The sequence below is a fragment of the Oncorhynchus clarkii genome, chromosome 17, assembly GCF_045791955.1.
Source record: "Oncorhynchus clarkii lewisi isolate Uvic-CL-2024 chromosome 17, UVic_Ocla_1.0, whole genome shotgun sequence".
NCBI lineage: Eukaryota > Metazoa > Chordata > Actinopteri > Salmoniformes > Salmonidae > Oncorhynchus > Oncorhynchus clarkii.
The window spans coordinates 42,894,679-42,920,685 of NC_092163.1; the positions used below are offsets into that span (position 1 = coordinate 42,894,679).

General features: G+C 43.6%; 1 protein-coding gene across 2 annotated transcripts in view; it reads left to right on the forward strand.

Annotated features, from left to right (window-relative positions):
* Window positions 1-26,007, forward strand: part of LOC139370879 (calcium-dependent secretion activator 1-like) — a 149,508-nt gene that overhangs the window by 116,587 nt on the left and 6,914 nt on the right. The window contains exons 12-23 of one of the 2 annotated variants that reach the window (XM_071110733.1): window positions 3,982-4,118; window positions 5,057-5,244; window positions 6,449-6,550; window positions 6,750-6,813; window positions 7,028-7,151; window positions 11,138-11,173; window positions 17,131-17,237; window positions 17,942-17,971; window positions 20,135-20,291; window positions 21,283-21,424; window positions 22,456-22,620; window positions 24,283-24,438. In XM_071110733.1, coding sequence (XP_070966834.1) covers window positions 3,982-4,118; window positions 5,057-5,244; window positions 6,449-6,550; window positions 6,750-6,813; window positions 7,028-7,151; window positions 11,138-11,173; window positions 17,131-17,237; window positions 17,942-17,971; window positions 20,135-20,291; window positions 21,283-21,424; window positions 22,456-22,620; window positions 24,283-24,438 — 1,408 coding nt within the window. The remainder of the gene's footprint in view (window positions 1-3,981; window positions 4,119-5,056; window positions 5,245-6,448; window positions 6,551-6,749; window positions 6,814-7,027; window positions 7,152-11,137; window positions 11,174-17,130; window positions 17,238-17,941; window positions 17,972-20,134; window positions 20,292-21,282; window positions 21,425-22,455; window positions 22,621-24,282; window positions 24,439-26,007) is intronic. The other variant, XM_071110734.1, reaches the window with a different exon arrangement.

The following is a 26,007-nucleotide window of genomic DNA, read 5'->3' on the forward strand; positions in this document are numbered from 1 at the left end:
GTTTATTAATTACTGTATTCCCCAATATTCACAATGGAAAAACAATCCAATCTTTTTAACCAATCATCTTGCCTTTAGATGATGACGTCACCATCGACAAGAACTCACTAAATATGATAATGTCCCCCATAGTCCATTCAGTCTGTTATTCCAAAATCAAACTCCATTTCCTCATTTAAAACAACCAGAAGAGATATTCCCCACCCCCTTTCCTCCCGCCTACCTTCAAGCACTTTCTATCACACATCGTGCACCTTCACTCTGCCCCTATCGCACACTTTCTCTCACCCCCACCCTTCCTTACTGCCCCCGTAACTATCCCACCCCGTCCGCTTTCGCTTTCTTCCCCACTTTCCTGGCACTGTCTGTATCTCCCTCGTCTATCTATCTCTGCGTCTGAGTCGTTTTCTCAACCCCTTTCTCTCTCTCTTTCTGTGTTCACCCTTTGTTTCCTTTTCATCTCATTCTCACACCCTCACTTTTGAACTCCATCTCCCCCTACAACTTTCATTTTTCCATCATATTTATAATTGTCTCACCCCTGTCCCTGTCTCACCCCTCTCACCTCTCTCTTAACCTATGCTTACCCCTCTGTCTTAGCCTTAGTTCACCCCTCTCTCCCTTTTAACTTCTGGTAGGGCCTTTTCTGTCAGTGCCTAGCAAAACCAGGGATACATAGTCTGTTGGTCTAGTCCACTCGTTTGGACGATTAAGAAACAAAACACCTAATTTTACACTCTAGAACCCTTTAACAAGTACCATTGAACGTACAGCTGTCCTACCCTCATCCGTGGCCCTCCATCTCCCCTTTATCTATCCCTGTCTCTGAACATGGGGCGGACAGATGTCAGTTGAGTTCAAAGTTAGTGTTGCTATAGAACCCTCAGCCAAGCCCAGCCTATCCCCTTATCCACCTGCCCCACCACCGTCACATTATCCTCACTTTTTTCAGTGTCATGCGATTGGACATGACACCTGTCACTCACCGACGCTGAGGAGGAACATCAACACCTCTTTCATTTCTCTATATGCTATGCAAGTGAAGCTGCAAGTTGCCTTGTAGTTTTTGAACATTTGTAGGCTTTTTGAATGGTGTTGAATGGGCAAAAACATAGTGCATTGGTTTTTAGTGCAAAAACATAACGAAAGACGTCTGGCAGAAGTAAATTCCTTCACAAATACAAATGTAATTTTATATCGTACCAGTCAAAAGTTTGGACACAACTACTCATTCAATGGTTTTTCTATATTTTTACAATTTTCTACATTGTAGAATAATAGTGAAGACATCAACACTATGAAATAACACATTTAGAATCAAAAAAGTGTAAAACCAATCAAAATATATTTTAGTTTTGAGATTCTTCAAAGTAGCCACCCTTTGCCTTAATGACAGCTTTGCACACTCTTGGCATTCTCTCAACCAGCTTCACCTGGAATGCTTTTCCAACAGTCTTGAACGAGTTCCCAATTATGCTGAGCACTTGTTGGCTGCTTTTCTTCGCTCTGCGGTCCAACTCATCCCAAACCATCTCAATTGGGTTGAGGTTGGGTGATTGTGGATGCCAGGTCATCTGATGCAGCACTCCATCACTCTCCTTCTTGGTCAAATAGCCCTTACACAGCCTGGAGGTGTGTTGGGTCATTGTCCTGTTGAAAAACAAATGATAGTCCCACTACTCACAAACCAGAGGGGATGGCGTATCGCTGCAGAATGCTGTGGTAGCCATGCTGGTTAAGTGTGCCTTGAATTCTAAATAAATAACAGACAGCGTCACCAGCGAACCTCCCCCCTCCCACCACCATCACACCTCCTCCTCCATGCTTCACTGTGGGAACTACACATGCGGAGATCATCCGTTCACCTATTCTGCGTCTCACAACGACACGGAGGTTGGAACCAAAAATCTCAAATTTGGACTCATCAGACCAAAGGACAAATTTCCACCAGTCTAATGTCCATTGCTTGTGTTTCTTGGCCCAAGCAAGTCTCTTCTTATTATTGGTGTCCTTTAGTAGTTGTTTCTTTGCAGCAATTTGACCATGAAGACCTGATTCACACAGTCTCCTCTGAACAGTTGATGTTGAGATGTGTCTGTTATTCTGTGAAGCATTTATTTGGGCTGCCATTTCTGAGGTTGGTAACTCTAATTAACTTATCCACTGCAGCAGAGGTAACTCTGGGTCTTCCTTTTCTGTGGTGGTCCTCATGAGAGTCAGTTTCATCATAGTACTTGATGGTTTTTGTGACTGCACTTGAAAAAACTTTAAAAGTTCTTGAAATTTTCCACATTGACTGACCTTCAGGTCTTAAAGTAATGATAGACTGTCGTTTCTCTTTGCTTGTTTGAGCTGTTCATGCCATAATATGGACTTGGTATTTTACCAAATAGGGCTATCTTCTGTATACCACCCCTACCTTGTCACATCACAATCTGATTGGCTCAAAAACATTAAGAAGGAAAGAAATTCCACAAATTAACTTTTAACAAGGCACACCTGTTAATTGAATTGTGTTCCACCTCATGAAGCTGAGAGAATGCCAAGAGTGTGCAAAGCTGTCAATGAGGCAAAGGCTGGCTACTTTGAAGAATCAATAAAATATATTTGGATTTGTTTAACACTTTTTTGGTTGCTACATGATTCCATGTGTGTTATTTCATAGTTGTGATGTCTTCACTATTATTCTACAATGTAGAAAATAGTAAAAAAAATAAAGCAAAGCCCAGGAATAAGTAGGTGTGTCCAAACTTTTGACTGGTACTGTATATGACCTTATTTTCACGAATTTCATGATATAATCATCAAGCCTATTCAGTACAGGGCTAGGGACATGAACACGGATGTATGACGTAGGAACGCGTGCGTCACTTGCACATGATGTTGAGTCCCCCTTTTCATGCACATGTCATTTCATCACTGATAGTTTGAGATCTGACTATATACAGTATGTAGTGCAGAAATGGGAAGAAAATGTGGGAATATCAATGTTTTTTTTTATTTTTTATCAGGTACTGGTTATATTCTGCTTTTAGGCTTCTCATCAATGTTTTTGTTAGATGCGAGTATTCTGGTTATTCAAATTATGCCACCACTACTGTCATGACAGACAGAATACATATTTTTGTTTCAGAAGATGGTCATACATTAATACATGTCTCCTGTATTTTCCTATTCTTCTCTGTCCTCAACATATACACTGCCGTTTAGATCTATTGAACAATCATACAACACTAATCAAATACCTTCAAAATCTATTTAAAAAACATGGGCACTCATTACTTGACCTGCTCCCAGAATGCATTTGGATGCAGATAAGCAGCTCCCTAGAGGCTTGTGTCCGCTACCCAACCTTTATAAAAAAAAATATGTATTCTATAGAATAGAAAACACTTAACTCTTACAGTTTTTAATCGACTAGACCTTCTCCATTAAAGCAGAGCTATTTACTCAGCCTAATATTTTTTTCAAAATCACACTGTACTCTGTTTTGTTTTTCAGCACACGACCCATCATTTGTCAGGAACTTAGTGACATTGACCAATCAACCGCGAATGGCAGAATCTATTGAATACATATTACGAATGAGATTAGCATCCTATTCAATTTAACCCACCACTTTCTTAATACATGTTTTGAATCTAATGTGCCTAAAATGGTAGCCATTGAACAAAAAAAAGCTGCATGCCAGCATCCACATACAACAGTATGAAAAAGCACTGGTCCCATTGAGCTTAGCTACAGATTCACATCAGTAGCTCCTTATTCCACAATCCCGATCAGCTCTATTGACTCTGTCTGATATGATGCAAGTTGACAATGTAAAGCTGTAAGTGTTTATAATTTGCCCTAACAGTAGTCTTAGCCAGACAGGCCCAGTGTTGTGTTGAGGTAGAGAGATATGCTGTACTATTTATCTGTGCCTTACTGACACCCTCTTCCTCTGAATCCTGTCCTTTTCCCTGTGCTGGTTGGACACAGACGCAGACAGAGCTCAGAAACATGGCATGGATGAGTTTATCTCGGCTAACCCCTGTAGCTTTGACCACGCCTCCCTGTTCGAGATCGTCCAGAGGCTCACGTTGGACCACAGGCTCAATGACACCTTCTGCTGCCTGGTGAGTGGCATTCTCCAAACCCACAGTACGGTGGAATGAGAATACATACAGTCCTGGGCACTAAAAATATACTTTTTATCAAAATGCTGACATTTTTTGGAGCAAGGTACATTGTTAATGTGACTTAGGTCATGGTTCAGTCAGGGAAAGGGGTTTGTTTGTTATTGAAATCATGGTGCTAACCTCTTAAAAAAAGTTCTGATGTAATGTGTAGGGATGGTTCAGCACGGGCCAGGGGTTCTAGTCTAAACTGTTAAACACCCTCTCTGATGTAATGTGTAGGGATGGTTCAGCACGGGCCAGGTGTTCTAGTCTAAACTGTTAAACACATCTCTGATGTAATGTGTAGGGATGGTTCAGCCCGGGCCAGGTGTTCTAGTCTAAACTGTTAAACACATCTCTGATGTTATGTGTAGGGCCAGGTGTTATAATATAAACTGTTAAACCCCCTCTCTGGGCCTCCCGGGTGGCACAGCGGTCTTAGGCACTGCAGTGCTTGAGGTGTCACTACAGATCTGGGTTCAATCTCCGTCTGTGTCGCAGCCGGCCGTGACCGGGAAACCCATGAGGTGACGTACAATTAGCCCAGCATCGTCCAGGTTAGGGGAGGGTTTGGCCGGCCGGGATGTCCTTGTACCATCGCTCTCTAGCGACTCCGGTGGCAGGCCAGGCGCATGCACGCTGACACGGTCAACAGTTGTATGGCGTTTCCTCCGATTGGTGCCGCTTGCTTCCGGGTTAAGGGAGCAGTGTGGCTTGGTAGTTTTGTGTTTTGCAGGATGCATGGCTCTCGACTTTCGCCTCTCCCGAGTCCGTACGGGAGTTGTAGCGATGGGACAAGACTATAACTCCCAATTGGATATCACGAAATTGGGGAGAAAAGGGGCTTAAAAATGATAAATAATAACATAAAATCAACTCTCTGATGTAATGTGTAGGGATGGTTCAGCCCAGGCCAGGTGTTTGTCCTGGATGAGTACTGTGCCAGGAACGGTGTGCGGGGGTGTCACAGACACCTGGGTTACCTAGGGGACCTGCTGGAGAGGGCGGACAGAGGAGCCATGATCGACCCCACCCTGCTTCACTACAGCTTCGCTTTCTGCGCCTCCCATGTCCACGGTAACAGGTAAAATCTACACCCGAATGAACCCGGTCCTCCTGCTTGCCAATCCATAGTCTTAATCATTAGACCAAGAGGACATCCTCAAGGTCGGAGGGCGACATTTTGGACAAGCCAGTGCTCATCACAAGGTAGCACTGGCAATGCTAAATCACCACCATATCGCAAGAGAGATGGGTAAAGTTTGTATCTCAAATACACACACAAAGGTCTTCAGATAAAATAAGAAGAGAAAGAAGGAAAGAGAAGCTGGCCATAGTAACAGGACAAAAGGGTCAGAGTCATCAAACGCAGCAGAGCACCATTGCTTTACGATTTCCCAATGTTACTTCTTTGTTTGTCATGAATGTTTTGCATATTATTTATTATGATTTTAATCATGTATTTTATGTTATCATGTCGTCATTTTGTTCACTTTTATTTTATTAATTAATTATATTTACCTTGGTTTCCACCGTATTCCTTTTTTCTTTTCCCTCCTTGTCTTTTGTTGCTTTATTCAGTCTCATTATGTCGATGTTGCTCATCCTCCCATGCATCCCTATAAAGTCAGAGAGGGCAGCAGTTACTGTGGGCCACTGGTGGGTTGTGAGGGCGCCCAGAGCCCAGAACCAGGGGCTGGCTCGAAACGGGGAAGCAAAAAGATGAAGTTTAGAAAGAAAAGGGATTCCACATTTCAGCTCGTCCAAGAGCCCATCAGGTAAGATGATGTACTATAAAATATATGTACATAGCTACTTCAATTACCTTGTACCCATGCGCATTGACTCGGTACTGGTACTCCCTGTATATAGCTATGCAATTTGTACCTGTCGTTGTTATTCGTTATTCACTCTGTATTTATTTGTCGTGTGACTTTCTATTTTTATTACATTTTTTTAACTTTAATTCTACACTGTTGAAAAGAGACCCGGAAGTAAGCATTTCACTGTCAGTCTACATCTATTGTTTACGAAGAATGTGACAAATTCAATTTGATTGGATGTTTGTCTGTGTGAGAAAGAACATTTCAATTTGGTAAACATGCTGAAGAATGATTCTCTTTCACTCACACAAGCAGCAGTAAAATCATGGCGAACTAAAAGATGGCACTGTTTATGTGCAAAATGCTGCATCGTTCCTTTTTTGGTGGACTCCAACTGGCGGCTCCACTACCGCATGATGCGCTGGGCTGATGTTGTGTTTTTGTATTCTATGATGTCATCCTAAGGCCTGACGGACTGGGAACAGTGAAGGTGGATGAAAAGGAGCGCTTTGAAGAAATCAAAGAGCGATTGCGTGTGATCCTGGAACACCAGATCACTAACTTCAGGTGAGTGCTGCTGCCTAACTGGTCTATCTATCGATCCGATCGATCGAATAATGGATAGATGGAATAATGGAATAGTATATGATGAGCGATCGTTTGATCGCTCGCTAGATCGCTAGCCTCAGCATATACTATTCCATAGTTCTGTTGTCCATGGTGATTTTTATATTTCATTGTGATTCAACTCGCTTCTCTCGTGTAGATATTGCTTCCCGTTCGGACGTCCAGAGGGAGCCTTGAAGGCCACGCTGTCTTTGCTGGAAAGAGTTCGTACATTTTGATGACTGCAATCTTTTCGTTTTTCTTTTACAGAAAATGTTCAGCTCATGAATGATTCAGATCTCATAGCTCAAATAATCTCATATATATATATATATGCTAGAAAAAAGGAAATTGAAAATGAAAGCAAAACTGCAATAACCTGATGTTCAGTGGGAAGACCCGAAGGAAGACTTGTCCTGTCCTGTTCCTCATTCTCAGGTGCTGATGAAGGACATTGTGACTCCAGTCCCACAAGAGGAAGTGAAAGGAGTCATCCGTAAATGCCTGGAGCAGGCTGCACAGCTCAACTACGCTAAAATCACAGAGTACGCCAAAATCGAAGGTAACTAGCCATGATTTACATATACAGACACACCTTCAAAATGCTATAGCAGTTACAGTTACTAACTCTGTTGGTAAATTCTTGGTTGCTGTTGCTTTAAAACCTGTAACTGGTTGTTTTTCTTTAGATGATAGTAACTGTTTTAGTACTTTAGTGCCTTTTCAGTAATTCCGGGGTTTTCTGTGTGGAACAGGAGTGTCAAACATTCTACTCTCATTTGGAAGTGACTTGTCATGACCACTCTGATTCCTTTTTTAGCATCCTACAGTGGGATTATTTCAAGATAACCTGGACCAGATTAACCTGGAGAAAAGAAGCATTAAAGACACATACTGAGAGCTCTTGTTTTTTTAGCACATGAATTCAAGAGAAACAGCCGACACAGTATTTTTCCATTTGACAGATTGGTTGTCACTTGTTTGTCACTCAGCCAATTAACACTATCCTTTGTTTCAGGCAGGCTGCTTTAGCTGTACTCTACTTTACTCTACTGTGGGTCAAGTTGGCTTTTTGTAGAGGTGTTGTGAGTAAAAATGCATTCAAATCCAAAGTTTTGGATTAAAGCCCTGTTTACTTGCCGGCCCCCATGTTACTGTACCTTGAGTCTAGCTGTATCCTGGCCCCTGGCATGTGGTGATTTAACAGTATATATCTGGAATATACAGTATATTATATCTACAGTATGCAGTAAACATACACTATATATACAAAAGTGTGTGGACACACCTTCAAATGAGTGAATTCAGCTATTTGAGACACACCCATTGCCGACAGGTGTATAAAATCGAGCACACAGCCATGCAATCTCCCTAGACAAACATCGACAGTAGAATGATCTTACTGAAAAGCTCAGTGACTTTCAACCATCATAGGATGCCACCTTTCCAACAAGTCAGAACGTCACATTTCTGCCCTGCTAGAGCTGCCCCGGTCAACTGTAAGTGCTATTATTGTGAAGTGAAAACATCTACTGTAGGAGCAACAACGGCTCAGCCACAAAGTGGTAGGCCACACAAGCTCACAGAACGGGACCGCCAAGTGCTGAAGCTCGTAGCGGGTAAAAATAATCTGCCCTCGGTTGCAACACTCGCTACCGAGTTCCAAACTGCCTCTAGAAGCAATATCAGCACAATAACTGTTCGTCGGGAGCTTCATTAAATGGGTATCCATGGCCGAGCAGCCGCACACAAGCCTAAGATCACCATGCGCAATGCCCAGCCTTGGCAATAGTGATGTAAAGCTCACCGCAATTGGACTCTGGAGTAGTGGAAACGCGTTCTCTGGAATGATGAATCACACTTCACTATCTGAGAGTTCGACGGACTAATCTGGGTTTGGTGGATGCCAGGAGAAAACTACCTGCCCCAATGTATAGTTCCAATTGTAAATTTTGGTAGAGGAATAATGGTCTGGGGCTGTTTTTAATGGGTCGAGCTAGGCCCCTTAGTTCTAGTGAAGGGAAATCTTAACGCTGCAGCATACAGTGACATTCTTGACGATCCTGGCAAAAGTTTGGGGAAGGCCATTTCCTGTTTCAGCATGACAATACCCCCGTGCACAAAGCGAGGTTCATACAGAAATGGTTTGTCGAGATCGGTGTTGAAGAACTTGACTGGCCTGCACATAGCCCTGACCTCAACCTCACCGAACCTTTGGGATGAATTGGAACGCCGACTGCGAGCCAAGCCTAAGTGCCCAACCTCACTAATGCTCTTGTGGCAGAATGGAAGCAAGCCCCCGCAGGAATGTTCCAACATCTAGCGGAAAGGCTTCCCATAAGAGGAGGCTGTTATAGCAGCAATGTGAGAACCAACTCCATATTAATGCCCATGATTTTGGAATGAGATGTGTGAGGAACAGGTGTCCACATACTTTTGGTCATGTAGTGTATATAGTAGCTAGAAGCAGATTTCCCCTGAACAGAACTCTCCTTCCTGACCCCTACTCCTTTCTGACTGTATCTCCACCCCTAGACTCCAGGGTCTATAATCTAAGATTTATCAAATAAATCTTACTTTGGCCCATCCCCTTCCTTGGGACCCTTGTCCTACTCTCCCTCTCCTTTTCCCTCTCTTTCTTTCTCTCTCTTACCTTATCTTTCCTCTTGTTCTTCCTGCGGACCATTACACTCCTCTCCCTGTTCCTCTGTCTGCTGTCCTCTTCCTCTCTCATCTCATTGGCTTCGCCACATTTATCACCTCACATTTCTGTGATAAGTGGTTTTGAAGCCAATGAAAAAGAATGCTCGGATTGGACACAGACAACCCAGCATCTGTTACCTGCATGTGCTACAATACATTATGGAAAGGTTTGCCTTTACAGGTATGAACTAGCCACTACATATCACCATTTCACCTTCAATTAGATATACAGTACTCTATTATTACTTGCAAAACACCATTTTGGTTTCCCTACAAAGTCACATGCAGTGTTTGCTTTGACATGCATGTCATCAGATTGATCCAGAACGTGTGTGTGTGTGGTCAATAACTAAAAATACATACCCAGGGTTCCAAAGATACTAAGGTGTTTATCGCTTACTATCTGGAAGATATACCAAGTAGACCTATTTTCCCTATCCTTGTGATGCTGTTGGTCCAAATTTAAGAAAATAGTGGTAAAACACTAGTTATTGAACCCAGTCATCCGCAGCCCCAACCCAAGTCAATACTCACCATGATTGTGTTCGTTAGGCCACAAAATGAAACAAAACAGACTTAAACAGTGGAGTACTACCTGGACTGTTTTCTGTTACAAAACATTTTTTCTACAGTGTGCCCTAATGAACACAACCCAGGACAGTTCTCTGCCTTGCCATCTCCTCTGACCTATAACCTCTCACCCTAACCTCTGACCCCAGCCTCTTGCATGCCCCAAATCCTCCTCTTTTGTAGGGAGAAAGAGGGAAATGTTTGAGCACCCTGTCTTCTGCTTGGCGTCACAAGTGATGGATTTAACCATCCGTGAGTACCTACCTCATCCTCCCCCTGTCTCTCCTCCCTCCCTCTTTCAACTTTCTTTCACCACATCACCCCCTCCCACCCTCCTCTCAGCTATGTCCACTCCTCCTTCCTCCTCTGTGCTTTTTTTTATCCGTCGCTCATGTCTGCCGAGAGCGAGTGGGGAGAGAGAGAGCCAGTCTGGTCTGTGGAGGTCTGTCTGGGGAGACACTGCAGCAGCACTGTAGTGGTCCTACTATCAGGGACCTACAGTCTCCCATCTGTCTGTGACCAACATGAATGATCTGTCGGTCTGGTCTGTAAGCTTCTTTCTTTTGGTTGGACATATGCCCATGCCCACCCATGTGACTTGAATGCATTTTTTACTTTGCTCTGTGTTATCTCCTTCAGTCGTCTGGTCATGTGTCAGTGAGTGTGGGCTCACCACGCCACGCTGTGCGCTGGGACAGACAGGTATGGTGCTATGTCACTGCCAGAAACAGAGAAACCCAGAGAGGGAGGCAGTAGAGCAGAGCAGCAGCTGCAGGCAGAGCTACGATACCAGGAGGACAGAAAGGATTGGGTGTACGCACACAGAGTTCTTATAATATGTATTTTAACTCAGCTCAACTCAACCCACCACCGGTCAATGTGTCCTGTCTTTGGTTGGTGCAGCTGTTGTTTGTCTTACGTCTAAGTTCACGACAGTCTAAAGCTGTGTCTGTCTGTTACTGTTAACTACATCCTGTTGTTGTTGCTTCTTTACTTTTGACTTCTACTTAGGATGATGTCTCAACGTTTCAGCGTGTCTGTACCTACGTGTATGTCTGTGGAGTTTTGTCAATGATACATCTGTCAACTACCTAACACACTCCTGCAGAGTTCCCGGTGTTCTCTCTAAAGGTCAAGGGTCAGATGGAGAAGTGTAAAGAGTCAAATCTTGTCACTCTCTTTTGGAACATAAAATATTAACCGTAGTGTGTTATATAATCCTAAATATCTCCTCTTTTCTCTTTCTTTTCTCTCCTTCTCTCTCTCTGTTTCAAGTTGAGAAAGATAAAAAGCCGGATCCAAATGATCCAGGTGAAGCCCTGTTTGACTTTTAGCTTAGCCCCAATATACACCTACCCTAAACACACACACACACACACACACACACACACACACACACACACAGAGATAAAGTCAGAAGTTTACATACACTTAGGTTGGAGTCATTAAAACTTGTTTTTCAACCACTCCACAAATTTCTTGTTAACAAACTATAGTTTTGGCAAGTCGGTTAGGACATCTACATTGTGCATCACACAAGTAATTTTTCCAACAATTGTTTACAGACAGATTATTCACTGTATCACAATTCCAGTGGGTCAGAAGTTTACATGAACTAAGTTGACTGTGCTTTCAAACAGCATGGAAAATTACAGAAAATGATGTCACAGCTTTAGAAGCTTCTGATAGGCTAATTGACATAATTTGAGTCAATTGGAGGTGTACCTGTGGATGTATTTCAAGGCCTCCCTTCAAACTCAGTGCCTCTTTGCTTGACATCATGGGAAAGTCAAAAGGAATCAGCCAAGACCTCAGAAAAAAATTAGACCTCCACAAGTCTGATTCATCCCTGGGAGCAATTTCCAAATGCCTGAAGGTACCACGTTCATCTGTACAAACAATAGTACGGAAATATAAGCACCATGGGACCACGCCGCCATCATACCGCTCAGGAAGGAGACACATTCTGTCGCCTAGAGTCGAACGTACTTTGTTGCAAAAAGTGTAAATCAATCACAGAACAACAGCAAAGGACCTTGTGAAGATGCTGGAGGAAACAGGTACAAAAGTATCTATATCCACAGTAAAACGAGTCCTATATTGACATAACCTGAAAGGCTGCTCAGCAAGAAAGAAGCCACCTCCATAAAAAAGCCAGACTACGGTTTGCATCTGCACATGGGGACAGAGATTGTACTTTTTGGAGAAATGTCCTCTGGTCTGATGAAAGAAAAATAGAACTGTTTGGCCATAATGACCATCGTTATGTTTGGAGGAAAAAGGGGTATGCTTGCAAGCTGAAGAACACCCTCCCAACCTTGAAGTGCGGGGGTGGCAGCATCATGTTGTGGGGGTGCTTTGCTGCAGGAAGGACTGGTGCACTTCACAAAATAGATGGCATCATGAGGCGGGAAAATTATGTGGATATATTAAAGCAACATCAAGACATCAGTCAGGAAGTTGAAGCTTGGTCACAAATGGGTCTTCCAACTGGACAATGACCCCAAGCATACTTCCAAATTTGTGGCAAAATGGCTTAAGGACAACAAAGTCAAGGTACTGGAGTGGCCATCACAAAGCCCTGACCTCAATCTTATAGAAAATGTGTGGGAAGAACTGAAAACCATGTGCGAGCAAGGAGGCCTACAAACCTGACTCAGTTACACCAGCTCTGTCAGGGGGAATGGGCCAAAATTCACCCAACTTATTGTGGGACGCTTGTGGAAGGCTACCCGAAATGATTGACCCAAGTTAAACAATTTAAAGGCAATGCTACCAAATACTAATTGAGTATATGTAAACTTCTGACCCACTGGGAATGTGATGATAGAAGTAAAAGCTGAAATAAATAATTCTCTCTACTATTATTCTGACATTTCATATTCTTAAAATAAAGTGGTGATCCTAACTGACCTAAGACATTGAGTTTTTACTAGGATTAAATGTCTGGAATTGTGAACAACTGAGTATAAATGTATTTGGCTAAGGTGTATGTAAACTTCCGACTTCAACTGTAAATATATATATATATTAGTGCCTTCGGAAGGTATTCAGACCACCTGACTTCACATTTTGTTACGTTACAGCCTTATTCTATAATTGATTAAATTGTGTTTTCTTGTCATCAATCAACACACAATACCCTATAATGACAAAGTAAAACAGTTTTTTGGAATTTTTTTGCACATTTTTACTCCGTACTTTGTTGAAGCACCTTTGGCAGTGACTACAGCCTTGAGTCTTCTTGGGTATGATGCTACAAGCTTGGCACACCTGTATTTGGGAAGTTTCTCCCATTCTTCTCTGCAGATCCTCTCAAGCTCTGTCAGGTTGGATGGGGAGCGTTGCTGATCGGGTTCAACTCCGGGCTCTGGCTGGGCCACTCAGGACATTCAGAGACTTGTCCTGAAGCCACTCCTGCATTGTCTTGGCTGTGTGCTTAGGGTTGTGGTCCTCTTGGAAGGTGAACCTTCGCCCCAGTCTGAGGTCCTGAGCGCCCTGGAGTTTTCGACAAGGATCTCTGTACTTTACTCCGTTCATCTTTCCCTCGATCCTGACCGCTGAAAAACATCCCCGCAGCATGATGTTGCCACCACCATGCTTCACCGTAGGGATGGTGCCAGGTTTCCTCCAGACATGACGCTTGGCAATTAGGTCGAAGAGTTTAATCCTGGTTTCATCAGACCAGAGAAACTTGGGCTTGATTGGTGGAGTGCTGCAGAGATGGTTATCCTTCTGGAAGGTTTTCCCATCTCCACAGCGGATCTCTAGAGTTCTTTCAGAGTGGCCATAGGGTTCTTGGTCACCTCCCTGACCAAAGCCCTTCTCCCTGATTGCTCCGTTTGCCCGGGCGGCCAGCTCTAGGAAGAGACTTGGTGGTTCCAAACTTCTTCCATTTAAGAATGATGGAGGGCACTGTGTTCTTGGGGACCTTCAATGCTACATAAATGTTTTGGTATCCTTCCCCAGATCTGTGCCTCGACACAAACCTGTCTCTGAGCTCTACGGACAATTCCTTTAACCTCATTGCTTGGTTTTTGCTGTAACATGCACTGTCAACTGTGGGACCTTTTATAGATTGCTGTGTACCTTTCCAAATCATGTCCAATCAATTTCATTTACCACAGCTGGACTTGAAAAATCTCAAGAGTGATCAATGGAAACTGGATGCACCTGAGCTCAGTTTTGAGTCTCATAGCAAAGGGTCTGAATATGTATGTAAATAAGGTATTTCTGTTTTTTATTTTTAATACATTTGCAATAATTTCTCAAAACCAATTTTCACTTTGTCGCTATGGGGTATTGTGGGTAGATTGCTGAGGATTTTTGTATTTATTCCATTTTAGAAGATGGCTGTAACATAACAACATTTGGAAAAAGTCAAGGGGTCTGAATGTTTTCTGAAGGCACTGTGTGTATATATATATATATTTATGTAACCACACACATTTTAACACACACATAAACCCTCTCAAATTCCCCCTCATATCTTGGCATGCCAACATTTAGCAAACTATTATTTGTGCAGAGATTGTGTTACTTTAGAACAGTCATTTTCAGGGAAATGTATTTTAATTCAATTCATGAATTGAATACAGAGGTGCCTGTTTCAATTCATGAAATTATTTTCCATCGTTTTTCATGATATGATACATTGAATAAATGTAAATAAATCTGAAACTGATCAAGAAAAACAATCTCTCACAAATACACATAACAAGGTAGCATCTCCAATGTGTTGAGAGAAATAATGCAATATGAGTTTACCTCAGTATATCTGGCTATCAGTATTCAAATACACACTGAGGCAAATTTTGCATTATTACTTCATTGTCACAGAACATAGAATCTGGAAGATTGTATGCAAAATTATGAGTCCATTCTCTGATAACATGACATATTTCAAAACAACTGAACACATTGGATATGGATGAAGTATGATACATTTGACAATGACAATCACTACATTATCATTCTGCTCATTATACTTCTAAGGACCAACATAAAGGCTCTGCAAGGAGTCTTCTGCCATTTCCCTGGCACTGCATGACCCCCTTTTAACTTTGCTGTGGGGTTCAGGGTCCTTTTAGAATGCATGGCTAGTTGGCTACAGAGTAGAACAGTTAGTACATAATCACACAACAAACCATAGTGTATGACACGACAAAAAAATTATGAGAATAAATAGGCACAATAGAACTTAACTTTTCAAAATTTAGACAAATAAACTCAGCAAAAAGAGAAATGTCCCTTTTTCAGGACCATGTCTTTCAAAGATCATTCGTAAAAATCAAATCAAATAACTTCAGATCTTAATTGTGAAGGGTTTAAACACTATTTCCCATGCTTGTTCAATGAACCATAAGCAATGAATGAACATGCACCTGTGGAATGGTCGTTAAGACACTAACAGCTTACAGACGGTAGGCAATTAAGGTTATAGTTATGAAAACCTAGGACACTAAAGAGGTCTTTCTACTGACTCTGAAAAACACCAACAGAAAGATGCCCAGGGTCCCTGCTCATCTGCGTGAACGTGCCTTAGGCATGCTGCAAGGAGGCATGAGGACTGCATATGTGGCCAAGGCAATAAATTGCAATATCCGTATTGTGAGACGCCAAAGAAAGCACTACAGGGAGACAAGACGGACAGCTGATTGTCCTCGCAGTGGCAGACCACGTATAACAACATCTGCACAAGATCGGTACATCCGAACATCACACCTGCGGGACAGGTACAGGATGGCAACAACAACTGCCTGAGTTACACCAGGAACGCACAATCCCTCCATCAGTGCTCAGACTGTCCGCAATAGGTTGAGAGAGGCTGGAATGAGAACTTGTAGGCCTGTTGTAAGGCAGATCCTCACCAGACATCACCGGCAACAACGTCGCATATGGGCACAAACCCACCGTTGCTGGACCAGACAGGACTGGCAAAAAGTGCTCTTCACTGACGAGTTGCGGTTTTGTCTCACCAGGGGGGATGGTCGGATTAGCGTTTATCATTGAAAGAATGAACGTTACACCGAGGCCTGTACTCTGGAGCAGGATCGATTTGGAGGGTCCGTCATGGTTTGGGGCAGTGTGTCACAGCATCATCGTACTGAGCTTGTTGTCATTGCAGGCAATCTCAACGCTGTGCGTTACAGGGAAGACATCCTCCTCCCTCATGTGGTACCCTTCCTGCAGGCTCATCCTGACATGGCCCTCCAGCATGACAATGCCACCAGCCAAACTGCTCGTTCTATGCGTGATTTCCTGCAAGACAGGAATGTCAGTGTTGGCCAGCCATGGCCAGCAAAGAGCTCGGATCTCAATCCCATTGAGCACGTCTGGGACGTGTTGGATTGGAGGGAAATATCCGGGAATTTGCAGGGTGCCTTGTTGGAAGAGTGGGGTAACATCTCACAGCAAGAACTGGCAAATCTGGTGCAGTCCATGAGGAGGAGATGCACTGCAGTACTTAATGCAGCTGGTGGCCACACCAGATGACCACCCTTTGACATATTATTCCATGTCTGTTAGTCACATGTCTGTGGAACTTGTTCAGTTTATGCCTCAGTTGTTGAATCTTGTTATGTTCATGAAAATATTTACACATGTTAAGTTTGCTGAAAATAAACGCAGTTGACAGTGAGAGGACGTTTCTTTTTTTGCTGAGTTTATGATACATGTGGTATGATGAATTGACCAATATTATCTCTGTACAGTTCTATGTACAGTTCTATGTCCTCATTATTTCAAATTAATTTGAGCCGTCCAATTGAATGTTCTGATGTTTTGCTCATTTTGACACATTATCGTTAATGTTCTGACGACCTCATTTCACCACATTAAACTGTCCTAACGAATTCTATGTCAGCAGATGATATATTAAAAGACAGTGTCCAGGTGCACCGTAGATCTTACAAACGATATTTGTTACAAACTCAACATCAATAATCCCAGGCAGCAAAAGCATTAAGAGCACAAGAGTATTTTGCATGATGAGTATAACAAAGATTTTGGTTTCTCCATGGGATAGGTTTAGTCAGTCGATTCTACCTGACTGTTTTGGCCGATATCTCCTCACATTGACTGTCTACCGACAATGCCCCAGTGCCAGTTTATATTGCGTGCATGCTTTAGAAACCATATGACACAGCATAAGCACTTACGTTTTTCGTTTCAACAATTTCTGGGGTTATCCATACAGATGGGAACTGTTAGCTACCCCTCTCTCTGCCTAACTAACCCCTTCCTTACCCCTAATCCTTCTGCTCCAGAGAACGTAGGCCGGTTAGTCACGCCCGCCAAAAAACTCGAGGACACTATTCGCCTGGCCGAGCTAGTCATAGAGGTCCTTCAGCAGAACCAGGAGCATCATGCGGAGGTGAGTGGGTAACTCCTCCTCTTCTCCTCCTCTCATCCCTCTTTTTATCTATCTCACTTCTTTACCCCCTCCGACACCTGGGCACGGCGGAGGGAGCTAGCCTATTCCTTCCTGACACCTGTTCATGTGTAGCGCTGTCTTTGTGCATGGGTAACTTAAAAAAAAAAAATCTAATAAAAAATGTCATCAAAGATTTAATACACAGGTGGAAATCCTTAATGGGAGATGAATAATGGATGTTAACATTGTACCAGTGCAATAAGGAGGCATTTTAAAGTGGGAGAGTGGAGAAGTGTGCCGTTCCCTTCTCCACTGACTCAAAATTCATAACCCCAGTGGTGCAATGCTACATAAAACATTGGTTACCTTGAAAGATGGTAATGCCTGATTTGATTTCAGCTTATTGTGTACAGTAGAGTACAGAACATAACAGGTAGCTCTAATGTAGGCTAGGTGCTCCTAGTCATACTGTACAGTAGGTGAAGCATGCTCATTCAGTGTTACTTTAGCTGAGAAGCTGGAACATGAACTAGAAACATCACTAAATAGGTTTCCCTTTTCCTCTGTATTTGCCTAAAAGTATAACAAAATGAATGTAAAAGCATGATGAGCATGTATAGAAGATCTACAGGTGATCCTATGGGATCAATAAGATGAATGCGGATAAGCAGATGTATTCTATCTCTCTGACATATGCTTGACAGGCTGCAGTCACAAGTTCTGGAGATCAATCGGTACAGTATAATTATTTCTCTTTCTCCTCAGACCCATCACCAACCTCCTCTCCCTATCTATCGCATGTTGGCCTGCACAGAGGCTGCCCTTAGTGTTATAAGGCTGAGGGAAATCCACTAGAGAGGGTGGCTGTTGTGTGTTGGTTCAGAGACATCAGCTAACATGCTGACTGTAACGCACCGGCATACTATAGGCTGCACAACATCACTTTGATCATAGAGCATGTCCATGGGGCCATAGGGACTAGTCTTCTTCTCTCTAGCAGCATGTTGAAGTGAGATATGCCACAGTATACTCTTTGTGGTTCTTTTAGGGTTTGATTGAATCCCCAAACTCCACCATGAACATAAATGTGTCTATCCTCTCCTTCCTCCATCCAGCTTTAAGTTCGGGTTTCAAATCGCGGTCCACTCTCTTTGAACATTTAGAACATTCCTCCTCCTTCCGGCTTCTCCTCTTCCATCTCTCTGCTTTCCCTCTTTCCGTCTAAGAATTGTTCCTCCACTCAGTAATCCTTTAAAGAAATGCTTGATGCTGTAGATACATTAATGTGACTATCCTCCCTGTGTTTTCACTGTCTGTATGATCGGTGATGTTCGCTCCCTGCAGGGCAAAGAGGTATGTGGTGAAGTTGAATGAGAACACCTATCCCCCCTCTAACCCTCTAATGGTTTGTGCATGTCCAGTAGATGCCCTGCCCCCATTTCTCTGACTTGTTGGTACAGTCCAGGACCGCTCTTTTGGGCTTGTTGTATTGGGACTGTTGTGAATGATGGTGCCTGCTGCAGCACTGGAGCCTGTAACTTCTCTGGCTGAGACGGAGCACCGAGCTTGGGCATGCTTGTAGAGACCTGGGCCTTGCCTGTGTTCCTTTCCCCCAACATAGGATGGAGCATCCAGTTTACCTGTCCACCCCCCCCCCCACCCCCACCCCCCATCCCCACCCACACCTCTCCCTGAGTCCACACTCTCCCCTGCCCTGTGTATGATGATGATAGTGATGATGATGATGATGGAGCACAGCTTGGTCTTCTGCCTGTACTGTAGTAGTCGGGCAGGGGGTGGGCATGTAAGTGGTCAGACAGGTAAGTGAGGACCTGACTGCAGTGCCGTCCCCCTGCGCTGTGCTGGCTATATGGCAGATCTTTTTCCAGGGGTATCGATTCGAAATGGAATAAAAGCATGCAGCATAACAGGAATGATTATTCGTCCTGTCAAGTTTTTCCAACAATGAGCAGATAACCCAAGCCCAGACTGCAAGCACAGCAGCAACATCGATAGAAGCAGAAAGGTCAATGGAAATAGACATGGAAAATACCTCTTTCTGGCCCACTAAGTACCAGTGTTTACTCTAACTAGTAGTCCCAAAATATCTGGGAAAACAATATCAAGAACACTGGTTTATCCAGAAATTGTCCCTCTGGAAACCCTGTAGCTAGTAGAGAAGCTATGTGCTGCAGTCTGCGGTCGGTGTGCCTACTTCCTGTTATATGGCTGAGAGCAGTGCATGGACATGACCCGTGTCACATTCACATCTAATGAGGAGTGTTCTGTTGGTATGGCAATGATGTGAATGGTGGAAACGCGAGGTCCTTCCTGGTCCTGGTGAGCATGTAGGGACTTATCCACCTCAGTCTGCATGAGAAAAGGCACCCCCCTCCCCCGGCTGTGACCCTCCCTCAATCTAGAGATATCTGATCAATGAATAGAACAGAATGGATCAGCTTCATGATATTATTATGCTATTATTGGCTTTGTGTATAAATGTATTGTAAAATTGTTCTCACATTGGTGGGAGGTTTCAATTAGCCCCAACCCCTTTAGTCTTCACCAGAAAGAGCTGTGGATTGGTTTTACTCATTCTTGGAGAACACATGGGTTTGCAAGGCTACAGACAACCATTGCTGCAGTTAACTGCATACAATCACTACATTTAATGGTCCACCTACCTACACATGATATATCAGTCCACAGTGCTATGCTGGCGTGGGTTTGTTAGAGCTCTGATTAGCTCCAGTATGTGTGTGATCCTCCCAAGTCTGCTCTGCTCCCTCCCTGTCCTGCCTGCTCTACCCCACATCCTCACACTGGGGCTTGTGTTCACCGTTCACCCCCTCCTTGGTTCTGTCCCTGTCCTGTCCGTGGTATCTGTGTGTGTCTAGGCCTTTGCCTGGTGGTCTGACCTGATGACGGAGCACGCAGAGACCTTCCTGGCTATGTACGCCGTGGACATGGACGCTGCTCTGGAAATCCAGTCTCCTGAGAGCTGGGACAGCTTCCCTCTCTTCCAGCTGCTCAACGACTTCCTCCGCACTGACTGTATGTTTCATGTTTCTCTTCTATATACACCAATGGCTTTCTCCATCCAATAAACATTAAGGAACAAGTTGGACTTGGAATGTGAAAGGGCTTAATCACCCATTCAAAAGTCACCCCCCCCCCAGGAAACATAGATAGGCGTAGGATAGGGAAAGGGGGATACCTAGTCAGTTGCATGCATTCAACTGAAATGTGTATTCTGCATTTAAACCAACCCCTCTGAATCAGAGAGGTGCGGGGGACTGCCTTAATCCACATCCAGGTGGGCTGGGGACAGCAAGGAGTCATCAGGCCAGGTAATCCTGAGGCATGGTCCCAGGTCCCAGGGCTCAGGTCCTCAGAGAGAGCGAGAGAGAGGGAGCAAAAGAAAGAAAGAAAGAAAGAAAGAAAGAAAGAAAGAAAGAAAGAAAGAAAGAAAGAAAGAAAAAAAGAAAGAGTGAGAGAGAGAATTAGAGAGAGCATACTTAAATTCCCACAAGACACCGGATAAGACAGGAGAAATACTCCAGATTTAAAACACTGACCCTAGCCCCCCGACACATAAACTATTGCAGCATAAATACTGGAGACTGAGACGAGAGGTCGCGAGACACTGTGGCCCCGTCCAACGATACCCCCGGACACGGCCAAACAGGTAGGAATATAACCCCACCCACTTTGCCAAAGCACAGCCCCCACACCACTAGGATATCTTCAACCACGGATATACCATCCTGAGACAAGGCCGAGTATAGTAAAACAATAAAACACACACTGTACTGTGGCACACCCACACGGCTTGTCCTGCGCCTCTGAGAGGTTTATGCTATAACATCAATACGGTGTTCTCGCTCTCTCTCGCTCCCTCTCTCTCTCTCTCTCTCTCTCTCTCTCTCTCTTCTGCCTAGATAACTTCCCCTCTGTAGTGTTAATAGCAATAATAACAATCTAACCATATAACAATATATATGTAGTTATAATCTCTCTATTCTCTCTCTTCTTCTGCTTCTAGATCACCTGTGCAATGGGAAATTCCACAAACACCTGCAGGACCTCTATGCTCCCCTGGTGGTTAGATATGTAGACCTGATGGAGTCCTCCATCGCTCAGTCTATCACCAGGGGCTTTGAGGGAGAGTCCTGGGTGCCTGTAAAGTAAGGGGCCGTCCTTCCTCACACTAACTGTCTAGTCTAGGAGAGGCCAGGAGAGAGACACTCCTACAAGACTACTATATTTAGGAGAGCAGTCATGTTGTTCACTCCTTATTGACTGCCTCAGAAAACTCCTCCGCCAGAACAGTTTGAGGAGAGTAATAGATAAGGAGTGTATTTTCTGATAAGGAAAACCTATCCCAAAAGGCATTCATAAAACGTTTATTAGGAGACATAGGTCTCGGGAAATTAGTTTTTTGAACTCCAGAAACAAATTAAACCTGAATATGATGGTAGCTATGACTCGTACGGTATTATTTAAAAAAAAGATTTGTTTTGTGATTGGAAGCTTCAAGCTTTCGCGGATATTGTGCGGTTAACTTGCAAAAATGCAGCAGGCAATACTGTGCCACATTCGGGACCCTCATCCCAGACTAGGTCGCATGTAGTTTAGTTGAAGTCAATCTCCAATATTTCCATCCTTTTGTTTTGTGGACTAACCCTCATAGTGTGTGCTTTGAAATGTCACTAGGGATAGAAGCTCTCCAGTGTATTTTGTGTTGCTAATTTTCTCTTTTTCACTTTACAACCAATACTTATTGATTTGTCATGCCATTTACATTTGCGTTGCTTTCTTTTTAAATGAAGCTCTTTTACAAAGCTGTAAACCTCAAAGGAAAATACATATTTATAGACAATAGGTCTTTTGGATAACTTTGCTGTTTTGCCTTACTGCTCCTTTTATATATATATATATATATATGCATACAATCCACCGCTTATTCTGAATGTAGTAGGTCCTCTTTTTGTGTGTGCTTCAGAAAAAAAACTGCTTCTGTAACTGTTGCTCTTGTCTATGTGTTACTTTTACATATTATGTCTGAAGATGCTCCGTTTCTTTGTGTGACTTTTCCTCTTGTGTTCTGGATTTGATTACTTTTACTGCACAGTTTCACATGGCTTTGAACTGCAGCAGCATCTACATTACCACTGTTCTGGATTTATTTTGTTCTTTTTGTCTGTCTCTTCTGCAGGAGTTTGACAAGTAATCTGCCCAATGTGAATCTCCAAATACCAAATGTCAACCTCCAAATTCCCAAAGTACCAAATCTGCCGCCAGTAGCAGGACTATCAGTTAACCTTCCAACAATGCCTAGTTTTTCCACCCCGACATGGATGGCTGCTATCTATGACCCTGAGTGTGTATTCAACTAGTTCACCTTAGATTTATGTGCATCAGCAACGTGTTGCCTTGGTATGAAGATGTCCCCTAGATCCCCTTGTCGCAGGTCATTGACAATAGAAGGCCAAATTAAAATATTGATTTAGATTTCAAAATGTCTTTGCCAATGACCTGCTTAGGCATTATGTGAGGGAAGATAGCTTTGTTTCTCAACTACATAGGCTAGTGCACACCACACACATTACAGACGCATTACAGATACCATTCCGTTCCTCAAATCAAATCTGGGGTAAACAGTCTTCACCGATCCTATCATGTTCATGCCAAGAGCACTGCAAGGGGATTACGGGACAGTAGTTTAGGCTTGTTTAAAGTTTAGACTTGTTTGTTCTTGAAATGAGTGGCTATTTGACAAGCTCTCATTTCCTCTCAACATGCATGCAGTTGAGCTGTGAGGTATAGAGATACAGATCCAAACCATGTTTCACTGGAGGTTTTGGGCTTGTTGCACTGAAATTTATTGTGACAGTGGACATTATGATAATCTGGAATTTTCTGTCCAATGTGTATCTCTCCGCCTCTCTCCTACAGTTTTCACTAGCTGTAAAGAATGCAGTGGTTAGTCCGTAGTGCTCATGAAAAGTTGACTCTACCAGTGATTGCTTATGGAAGGTACAGTTGAACATCACATCAGCACTCTGTATGAATACTGCTGGTCCTGGCTCACATGACTGTCCAGTGGGATAGGGTGGGCGGGGCCAGGTGGTCAAAGGGTGGGCTCATAGAAATTGAATCACAAGAATGGACATCCCCATTCTAGTCAATGGGTATTTCTGTTCTAGTGGTTTTATTTCTATGATTGGGGTGGGTAAGTGGGTAGAGATTCTACCCGGTGGTAACTGGGTGGGTGGATTGTTCGCTCAATGCTCTGAAGCAACCACCACTTCAGTGCAGCTGGCATCCAACGCAGTAGAGATCTGCCCCCTCTCCTGTCCTCCTTTCCTCTTCTCCTCCTTCTTCTTTTCCTGCATCCCTCTATCCCAGTCAGCTCTACCCAGGATGGCAGCACCTTCAGACAGGACTGCATGGTGTGTTTAATAGCTACTGTACAATAGGATACCCACCCAGTATCACCAGCCTGAGGACATGGGGGGTGAGAGAGTGGGCTGCTCTTTTGGAGTTTTATTTTCTGTGATTGATCATGTATACTCCAAACAAATCCAAGTTCAATAGAGATAAATTAAACCTACGTTTGAACACACAATGATAGCCATGTTTCAGGACACGCCCTCCCTCACCTCTCCACTCCCCTGTGTTGTATTACAGACACAAGTCAGTGTGTGCGATATCTGCAGTGACTATCCTGCATGAACCCACTCCACACCTAAAAGGCTATTAATAACCAGGTGCTACAGCATGGTTATTGAAATGTTATTTTCAACCCTGTCGTCTTATTCTTCCCATACACTGGCTCTGTCTAAAGTGATGATATGTTATTTATAATTGAAGTTAGTATGAGGGAAACAACTCTGAAACAGTCGGCCGGTGTGTGGTCAGAATAAAGGACCTGTTGAGATGTGGATGACCAGCATCCTCCTCTACACCCCCCTGACCCCTCTATCTTCTGTGACCTTTGGTTTCTGACCTGTGTGTGTTTGGGTGTACCGTGGCTGTGCAGCAATGGCTCTGGGACGTCGGAGGACCTGTTCTGGAAGCTGGAGGCCCTACAGACCTTCATCAGGGACCTACACTGGCCCGAGGAGGAGTTCGCCAAACACCTGGAGAACCGCATGAAGCTCATGTCCAGCGACATGATTGAGAATTGCGTCAAACGGTGTGTGTGTGTGTGTGTGTGTGTGTGTGTGTGTGTGTGTGTGTGTGTGTGTGTGTGTGTGTGTGTGTGTGTGTGTGTGTGTGTGTGTGTGTGTGTGTGTGTGTGTGTGTGTGTGTGTGTGTGTGTGTGTGTGTGTTGTGTGTGTGTTTTGTATGTCAGGGTGTGTTATTATCTGTGTGTTGTGTCGGTATTGGTGGTGTGGGGGTCGGTGTCTGTGTTAATTTCGTCAACAATAACTATGACGAGAAGTACTTGTCAACAACCTATTTTTCCAGACTAAAACTATGACGATAACGAGGCGTGATGCCTTGGGGGGAAAAAACAATAATTATTACAAATTACTTTTAATTTTAGTCAACGAAAATGTGATGAGACGAGACTTCCAAGTGAGACTAATGGACACTTTTATTTGACATGAAACTCCTTTTCATCTGTTTTGTCCAATCATAAGCATGCATACAGAATATTCAATGCAATCCTCTCATTGAAAGAATTGACATCTTTCAGTTGCGTGGTCTGATTGAGCTGATCTGCCCTGCTCTCACCCACACAGCTCCCAGGCGGTCACTTCAGTCACTTGTCAATCTTTTGAAGTGATGCGAAGCCAGGACACTTGACTTGTAACTAACCTCAACTAGAAACAATGTGTATGGCCTCCCAAGTGGTGCAGTGGTCTAAGGCATTGCAGTGGTTGATGTGTCACTACAGACCCTTCTTTGATACTTGGCTGTGTCACAACCAGCCATGACCGGGAGTCCCATAGGGACTACAGACCCTCATTCGATCTCAGGCTGTGTCACAACCGGCCGTGACAGGGAGTCCCATAGGGCGGCACACAATTGGCTCAACGCTGTCTGTGTTAGGGGAGGGTTTGGCTCATCACGCTTTAGTGACTCCTTGTGGTGGTCCGGGCTCCTGCAGGCTGACTTCGGTCGTTAGTTGAATGGTGTTTCCTCTGATACATGCTTCCGGGTTAAGCGGATGGGGTGTTAAGAAACGCGTCATGTTTAGGAGGACGCATGGCTCAACCTTCACCTCTCCCGAACCCGTTGGGGAGTTGCAGTGATGAGACAAGGTCATAAAAGGGGGATAACAATGTTTACTCTCTCTTACTTTCATGTAGGCTATTTTTGCTTTGAATAAATAACATGTGCGCTGTTATGTATTAATTTGTGTTGCCTAATCTTGTGCCACGGTCAGCAAATGCGAGTTGTGGTTGCTTTTTCCCTATGGAAAAAACGAATGCCATTTGTTGACTATTAGGAGTACAGTAATACTTCTGGCATTTTAGGAAAGCTCAAATGATCCCCTTTTCAAGAAAACCACTGTTATTTTACTACCCTTGACGGTTATGATGGGGAGGAAATCAAAGCTGTAAATGGTTTAACCTGTAGCCAAGGCTTTGTACCCTATATGGTTCAATATAGCTGTCATGGGTTGCAATCTGCCACAATATCAATGTAGGCAGCTAAGGAACACAAGGGCCTTGTCGGAAAAGGTTATCTAAATGTGAACATGATAAAGTCAGAGGTAGCCTAAATATTCATGTTTTATTTTTTTTTATTTTTC